The 8,312-nt window shown below is 35.5% G+C and overlaps 1 protein-coding gene across 8 annotated transcripts in view; it reads left to right on the top strand.

Moving 5' to 3' along the window:
- The first annotated feature begins 1,251 nt into the window (after positions 1-1,251).
- The window catches only part of LOC110806410 (transducin family protein / WD-40 repeat family protein), a 25,136-nt gene continuing 18,075 nt past the window's right edge, over positions 1,252-8,312 (top strand). Inside the window, exons 1-4 of one of the 8 annotated variants that reach the window (XM_088223101.1) lie at positions 1,282-1,513; positions 1,588-1,644; positions 1,754-2,146; positions 3,435-4,260. In XM_088223101.1, the coding sequence (XP_088079227.1) occupies positions 3,463-4,260 (798 nt within the window). In that variant the 5' untranslated portion in view covers positions 1,282-1,513; positions 1,588-1,644; positions 1,754-2,146; positions 3,435-3,462. Of the gene's footprint in view, positions 1,645-1,753; positions 2,147-3,434; positions 4,261-8,312 lie in introns of all 8 variants that reach the window. The other 7 variants (XM_088223105.1, XM_088223102.1, XM_088223100.1 and 4 more) reach the window with 7 other exon arrangements.

The following is an 8,312-nucleotide window of genomic DNA, read 5'->3' as shown; positions in this document are numbered from 1 at the left end:
ATCCATAATCTTCCTCAAATCTTCCCTCAATCATCTTCACAATTAATTAAAATTTTCTCCATTTAAAAAGTTTATACAAAAGGAGATCTTATCTAATTTATTTTGGTTATAATCCTCTTAATTTTTATTATTTTCTTATTTAGTTGAAGATTTAATTTCCGATGTGATTTATGCAATTAATCTAGGAGATTTATTCTTTATAATGCACATGACCAACGCTATAAATAGGTGTTCAATTCATGGTTATACTCATTCAAGTTCAAACAATAAAATCAAAAATTTTATTTTTCAATGACTGAGGTATTCCTTATCCTTCTTGTTGGACAAGTAATTGGGTCAACTTATTAAAGTAATCATATGACGTCCTTTAATTTTTTCAATTATCTTAATTCCTATCGTCTATTGATAGTGGTTTAAGTAAGGATAGTTTATCTAAGATTTAAGTTTTGATACTATTTGAGTATTTTATGAGTTTTGGATTGTATTGTTCATCTTCGCTTTCACATCAACTTGTTTTCAATTATTTTGTGGGGTTTTTGTATGAAAAATTAGTCATTTGCAAACGAAATTTCTAGATAATCATTTTATTAACATTTTATGGATAATTAAATAAGAACTTGAATCACATAAAAAAGTTGTAAAAAAAGTGGTTTATAATGATACCTTGGGGCATCCGATGAGTGAAAAACATAAGAAGTTTCAAAACTAGTTTCTTGATCCAAGGGGGTTGGTGTTATATATAAAAGATGCTGGTTGAATCTACAAACTAATTAGCAATATGTTTTGAAGAGAGGTGAGACGACACTGCTTATCATTGACAATATTTTTTTTAACTTTAATATAATTACCTCTTTTTTCTTTGTCATAGACATGCCTAGGAGTGATACGCATAATACAAAATGAGGCACGAACGTAGACCACTCTTAATGGAGTAAATAATTAATTTTGATTTATGAATTAAAATTACTATATCTATTAAAAAATACAATTGTCAATTTAGTGATATACAATATATTTTATAATTTTTTTAAAACTTTTTTAATTGTGAGATTGTTATTTGATTATATTAATTTTTTAAATATTCTATTTAGTTGAATTCTTAAAAGTTATAATCAGAAAGTAAATCCTTTAGCTAAAGAGACTATTTTTATATAATTCTAGTGCCTTTATTCGTATATAAAAATTAGAACTTAAAATCTGAAATCAGATTCGGGTCGGACCAAAACCCGGGGAAACCCCGACCCTTGGCTAGGTCTCTCTTTAAAAATGGTGTCTCTTGACGGCTGGCAGTGGCTTGGTGCTTACGAGTTTGGAGTGTGTGGAGGCTGGTGTAAGAAAAGGACGAATTTGGCGGCGGCGAGAGGATGAGGAGGAGATAGACGGTGAGACTGGTTGAGGATAAAATTGTCTTTTCACTATTGAAGAATATAAACTGACCTGGAACCAGCAATCTCCTCTTTCTCGCGCATAAGCTCTCTCCCTCTCCTCTTTCATGAATTCACACTAAAAATTGGTATCCTCCCTTTCTCATCTTTACCTACTGTTGGAATCTCTTTCTTCTAATATCATAATCATCATCATCATCAGTTTTGATTGAACCGGAGTATACGCTAGGATGCTTTCCTTCTCCTGCTGTTTCTGAAGGTTTTTTGTTAGCTTCTTGTCTCTTTTCGTCTTTTGCTTTTTTTCCTGCTCGGTTTTTGGTGCCAGTCGGTTCTCCTTGCTTGACTTGTTCCCCTCTTTCTGTGTGTAGTCGATCCGTCTGCTGCTTGGGGTTTACCTGATGACTTTCCTTCTCTTTGGGTTTACTGCAAGTTTTGATATATGGGTCTTGCTTAATCGTTCGTGAGATTGAGGTTGCAGTTGTATCAAATCCATCCCAGATTGAAATTACTTCTTATCTTACTCTATTCCTCTCGGAAATTTTGGATTTTGCCTGCTCTTTTTCCTGCAAAATTGATCATATAGGTGAGCAGATGATAGAGTGGATCAATAAGCGGATTTAAGATAGATGTTCCACGAATTTTCTGCCGATCCTCGCTGATCCGCTAGAGCTGCGGATGGAGAAGGGAGGATGGATTAGGGCAACTATCCACAAGCCAGATTAGTGGAAAGCAAATCTTTGAAAATTATTAATAATTATTTCGTAATTTCTCGTTCTTTCCTTATACAATATATATAGTTTGCGTGGTGATGGGGGTTTTCTTGTTTCTTGCTTTTTTCTCCTCCTCCATACGCGTTTCCTTTGCAGAATTGGATGGAGTAGTTTTTCAGTAATTTTATTTTCTCGTCTGATAGTTTCTTTATCTGTTTTTCTTTTTTTTTTTTCATTTCTCCTTGGAGGATCAACCGGAACTTTGTTCATTTTCATGAGTCATGCAGAAAATTCGGAAGGAGTTTTAGTTAGTTGCGTACTATCTTCGTAATCGCTTTTTGTTTGATTGTTCTATCCTTAGTTTTCTGGAAGTTTGTAGTTTCTCTTAAAACAGAATCATAAGGTGCTTTTATTTTTCCTTAATTATTATTCCGATTTTGAAATGTTTTCAGTCTAGTACAGTTGTTTCATAATTGTAAAAACTATTTAAATTAAATTTTATTTCCTGCCAGGAAGAGGAAATCAAATCAAAAGAAGTCTGTTGCTTAACATTTCTTCTTCTTGAGTTACTTATTGTAAACATCATGAACTACCTTTGTCATGGTGGCTTTATTTTCCAACTGGGCATGTTATGTCTAAAAGGCTCAATGGGCCATTTTGCATATCAGAGTTAGCGCCATTGCTGTCATCCTCCAATTTATGTCATGATTCCTCTCCTACAGGATTTATATTGTTATTTTTATGGAAGTTTCATTCACTTTATACTTTACCTATGGAGCTATTTTGGTAGTTAGCCTTCAAATATCTAGGATTACCAGTGTCATCCAATCTAGTTATCAGCAGAAACATTTTGTTCCTGGAAAAATCAGTCTCTGAGCAATTGTGTTTTTTACAAGTACAAAACATTATTGTGCTAATGCAATTCCAGTTGTGGTCAGTAAGTCCCTTAAATCTGGTTAATTATCCAACTGCATCAGTCTCCTATAAAAGGGGTGGATGCTTTGCTTCAAGTCCTTTCTACCTTAGACGGAAAGAAATTGTGCTTGAAAATGGTCTTCTTCTATGTTGTTTATCGGCAATTTTTTTAAATTATTATATGATATAAGTTTCTATGCTTATTGAATATATAATAATATGGAAAACAAACTTTGGCCTTTTTATTCTTGTTAAGGATTTATTTTCTGTCTGCAATAGTGTGTTTTTCTGTCTGCAATAGTGTGTTGTTTGTAAAAACTTAATTTTATCTTATACATTATCATAAACTGCTGCATTTTTGCCCTTACAATGCTGAATAGGTCAAATATTTCTCTACTCTCACTTGCTCCTTTTTGACGTGTAGGATATATATGGGCTGAGTTGGGAGTTTCATGGGAGTTGTAGAGGATAGTGAGCCACCCTTGAAACGAGTGAAAGGGCTTGTAGGAGAGTCAAACAGCTTCTCAGAAAATTCTTCTCTTATAGAATCTGCAAATTGCTCTTTGGGAGACTTGATGGCTAGGCCTTTGACCTCCCAAGGGGATGAAGAAACAATTGGTTCGAAAGGTGTAATTAAAAAATCAGAATTCATCAAGATTATAACTAGGGCGCTGTACTCACTTGGTTATGATAAAAGTGGGGCTCTTCTGGAGGAAGAATCAGGGATACCGTTGCATTCATCAGTGGTTACTTTGTTTATGCAGCTAGTGATGGATGGAAAATGGGATGAAAGTGTTGCTACATTGCACATGATTGATCTTTCTGATGAAACAATTGTGAAATCCGCGTCTTTCTTATTACTAGAGCAGAAGTTCTTTGAGCTTCTGAAAATGGAAAAGCTGACTGCTGCTTTAGATACTTTAAGAAATGAGATTGTGCCTCTTCATGTCAATATGAAACGTGTTCATGAGCTTGCATCCTGCCTTATCTCACCTTCACTGTGTTTAATGCTTGCAAGTTCTGGTCAAGATACTGAGGGTGCAAAGTCAAGGTCAAAAATTCTTGACAAACTGCAAAAATTGCTTCCTGCTTCAGTCATGATTCCTGAAAAAAGGTTAGAACATTTAGTTGAAAAGGCTCTTGATGTGCAACGAGATGCTTGTGTGTTTCACAACACTTTGGATAGTGATCTCTCCTTGTACTCTGACCATCAATGTGGAAGAAACCAGATTCCTTCTAAGACTGTACAGGTTAGAATGCCTCCAGGCCAAGATCATATACTAATGTTGTCGTTTGTTTGACATATTTTCCTTTCTTGATTCATGGGATAACAAAATTTAAATGGTGGGTTTAGGGGGAAAAGGAACTTGGAAGATAAGAACAGTGGAAAAGCATTAGTGATTATCCTCTTCTAGTGATTCAAGTATTAAGTAATTTTAGGTGGCTATTGGCTGAATTGTCATCTCTTGGCCATTCATACGAGTGGATGGGATTCAAACCATCGGACTAGCTCCACTATATCCAACACATAATGCATTCAAACACGTGCACATGCACACATGCATAACATGCATAAATGCATATCGGTTAATTTGTTTCTGTACTGGTCATGTCAACTCTGTTATCTTTTTTTAAACGTTCTAGATAATTGCATATATCTTTGATATAATATCTGCGAGCAACTCTCTTGTAAGTTTCATGATTTATTATCAAGTGGTTGAAATGTTTGCTTTCATATATTAAGAATAAAAGATCTTCTAAGAAATGAGGAATTGGAAAAGGTAATAAATTGACAAGAAAGAAGATCAATGTAGAATCATACCTCAATCTCTTTGAGAACTAGCCAAAAAAATATTCCCAAATACTCATGTGCCTTTGCCCACAGCCGGGCTAGAAAAGTCATCTTATCTCGAAGAAGAGACTTGTTAGAAAAAAGTCTTTCAAGAATCTATCATTTCTCTCTAGTTCCAGCACCCACGAGCCAATAAAAAGAGCTGCTCTCCAAAGTGTTTCTTTCCCCATTCTGTGTTTGAGATAAAAAGAAAGCATTATAAGCAGGGAAACCACACATCATGTGAAGTCAAGATATCAGTGATGTTTCCAAGATTGTCTCCATCTAGGAGAGGATGACCTTTAATCAAAATGGATGAGATCTGGAACCAATGATCTCTAAGCTAAGAGAGTTAGAGCCAATGCCCTCAAAATACTTGTATTTCTTTCTGTCCAAGTATCTCATATACTGGACAACGAATATTTTCTTTTTGGACTTTCTCTTATGAAGACCATCCCAATCCCAAATGTCATGTGAAACTATGCCACCAATGACGCATGACAAGTTGAGAAGGCAAAGGACAAAATTCCACAACCATCTAACTTCTTGACGGTGCAGAAGGGGAGAGGGTTGGGGAATTCACCCTCATAAAACATTGGAAGCCATTAACCAAATTCCTCTCTCACTTATCAGATTCTCAGTGGTAAATATCTTTCCCCACACAGCTTCCCAAACAAAACAGTCAATATGAGAGGAAGCTTTCCTCTTCCGAATTTGCGTCCATGGGTAACAAAAGCAACTTGATTTGAGACTAAAGATTACGATAGAAAGACTTCATCTAGAATACTTCGCTCTTAGAGAGAGGCCAGCGAGGAATGTCCTTGCATTCTAGGTTGATGTGATTGGGGCTAAGATATTCATCTAAGAGACTATATCACTCAATTCCTAGTCATTGAAATGTCATGGAAGTTGTAGATTCCACTTGAATATTAAGCCATCTGATTTTAAGCTATCACTCACCAATGCCTCTTTGTCTTGGGCTAGGTTGAAAATATAGGAAAATTGGTCTCCATTTGGTGTATGAATATGTTGTCCACATTTCATTTTCTAAGTTTATTTGTATTTCATTCATAAATCTATATAAGTTATTTAATAAAAGAACATAGTAAAAATAATGATCGAGTTAGAAAACTTTAAATGTTTTTTTATTGTTTCCAGAAAAATTCTTTTTGTTACATACTTTCATGAATGATGATATTTATGAAATTTAGAAAATGAAAAACACAAAATGTTTTTATGTACTAAATGGAGTCTTAGTTTCTCAATGGTCTATCACAGTAGCAACATGCCTCCTAGAAGCTCAAGGAGCGACCATACTGATCTTAAAGAGACAAGAAAGATCAACCTCTAGGCTTCACCTGACTAGTCCACCCTCATTAGGTAGAGCCATACTCTACCTACATGGTGTCCAACCCCTCCTGGACAGGTCATATTTGGCACTAATAACCTCTCTCTAGAGCCCCTTGATGTAGGAATTCCACGTGGTAGATGAATCTCCACAGCTATTTGGCTTTTAAGGACTTGTTTTATTCCTGAGGGATCTAATGGCGAGTGCCCCACTCGAGAGAGAGACCTCTTGACCATATCCCAAGTCCCTGGATGAGGACCTTCTTTGCAAACTAGAACCCATTCATAAGAATTGACCTTGAATAGCTTCAAAATGTTTAGCTACCTTAACAAGGAGACAAAAGAGAAATGAAATAGATTGGGAGGACAAGATGTTTTTAACGAAGGTTAACTTGCCATCCTTAGAAAGAAATCTCATCTTCCACCTTACTAGCTTCCTTTCTGTCTTGCAAATAATAGGATTTCAAACTTTGGTTCTTGATCTAGCAACAAGTGGCAGTCCAAGTTACGCCGAAGGCAAAGAACTATGCCTGCATGCTAGAATTTGAGCTCTCCTCCATTCCCAAGCCTTCACCAAAAGCCACTGAATTGATTTTTTAGGTTACTCCTTAGGCTTGATGTAGCCTCAAAACACACCAAGATATATTTAAAATTTAACAGCTAATCTTTATTTGGTCTATAAAACAAAGTAGAGGGATCAACAAACAGTAAATGGGTAACTTCCTTGCAAGAGGTTGCCTCAGCCAAGACTTAGACCTTGAGTGAAATTAATGGCTCTGGCATTTTGAATAATTTTTATGAAAGTCTCCTTGGCTAAGATGAAGATGGAGGGAGAGAGACTCACCCTTTCCTTGTTATTCTTACCCAAATGGCGAAGAAAAAAGAAGATTAAACACTCAAGAGAAGGGTACAATACTTACGTAATGCCAAAAAATGTCAAGCAATTCTTCTGGTGGTTTTACACTTGGCATTTTAGCTTCGTCTCTCCTCTTTTTTGAGATCTATTATTGTTCCAGCACCTTTTTCACTTTGTGGTCGAAAGATAATGAGAACTTTTGAGACATCCTCTGCATTGAGAGGCTTATGATTGAGAATGAATTCACAAGGAGAAAGGAGGAATTTGGAAATGAGATGAGGAACTTCAAGTGTTAAGGATGGAATCTGGTGGCTTGGTGAAGTTGACATGCAGTTTGCAAGGAAAGAGAAAATACAAAAATGAGCATCATTACTTAGTCAAGTGGTTTTTGGAACAATTTGAGGTTTCAAGATGAACCATTTAGTTAGTCTTTGTAAATGCTTGGAACTACATTGTGAAGAAGAGAAAGAGCATGATTATCATGCTCAATGGTGTGAACTTGTGGAAGCCATATGTAAGCAATTTACTTTGGTTTGGACATCTTTAATCTTTAGAAGCTTATGTGTGGATAATAATGGTTCAAGGTTTTTGAAGCTGGGAATGGTAAGATAACTTAAAACTGTATTCTTCTTCTCCTTAAAAAAAAGATTAAAAAAACCTTGAATTGTGTTCTCTTTTCTCCTTATAGGACTAAGGATTAGGACCATAGAGTAGTCCCCATTTCGGCATGTAGTAAGATGGGGTTACTTGTTGGACCTTGGGAAATGCCCAGGCTGGCCCTATTTCCCTTCAGAAAACACTCCAAACTCTTCTGTTTCAGAAGTTATTTCAAAGTTGATAATAAAAATATTACTTTAGATTTAACAAAGATTTTGGTAAAAAGGATAGTTCTTGAGAAATACAATTTCTTGTCACGGTGGGTTTTTTTTTTTTGGAGAGAAATGCCAGATTTTTCAAAGACTCCATGTCTCATTTTTCCATCCTTTGGCATATGATGTCATTTTTGGCGTCCCTTTGAGTTAATGCACATCAATTTTCCCTATTCCTTATCTACTCTGCGCAGAGATTAGCCAACCATTATTTGTCAAACATTACCGGATTTCTCCTTTTCGGTTGGTTTGTTTTCTTTCTTTTGGGAGGATATGTAGTCTTTGCAGTTGTGTTTTCTTCTCTTTCTGGTAATACTTTTTCCATTAAAATCTTGTCATGGTCAACATAATATTCATGATATCTTTGATAACTTGTGCTGCCATTTATTCATAAAAGTT

Source organism: Carica papaya, chromosome 6 (genome assembly GCF_054855325.1).
Source record: "Carica papaya isolate Zhongbai chromosome 6, ASM5485532v1, whole genome shotgun sequence".
Lineage (NCBI taxonomy): Eukaryota > Viridiplantae > Streptophyta > Magnoliopsida > Brassicales > Caricaceae > Carica > Carica papaya.
Note: the sequence above shows the minus strand (reverse complement) of the source record. Positions and strands in the feature narration are given on the sequence as shown.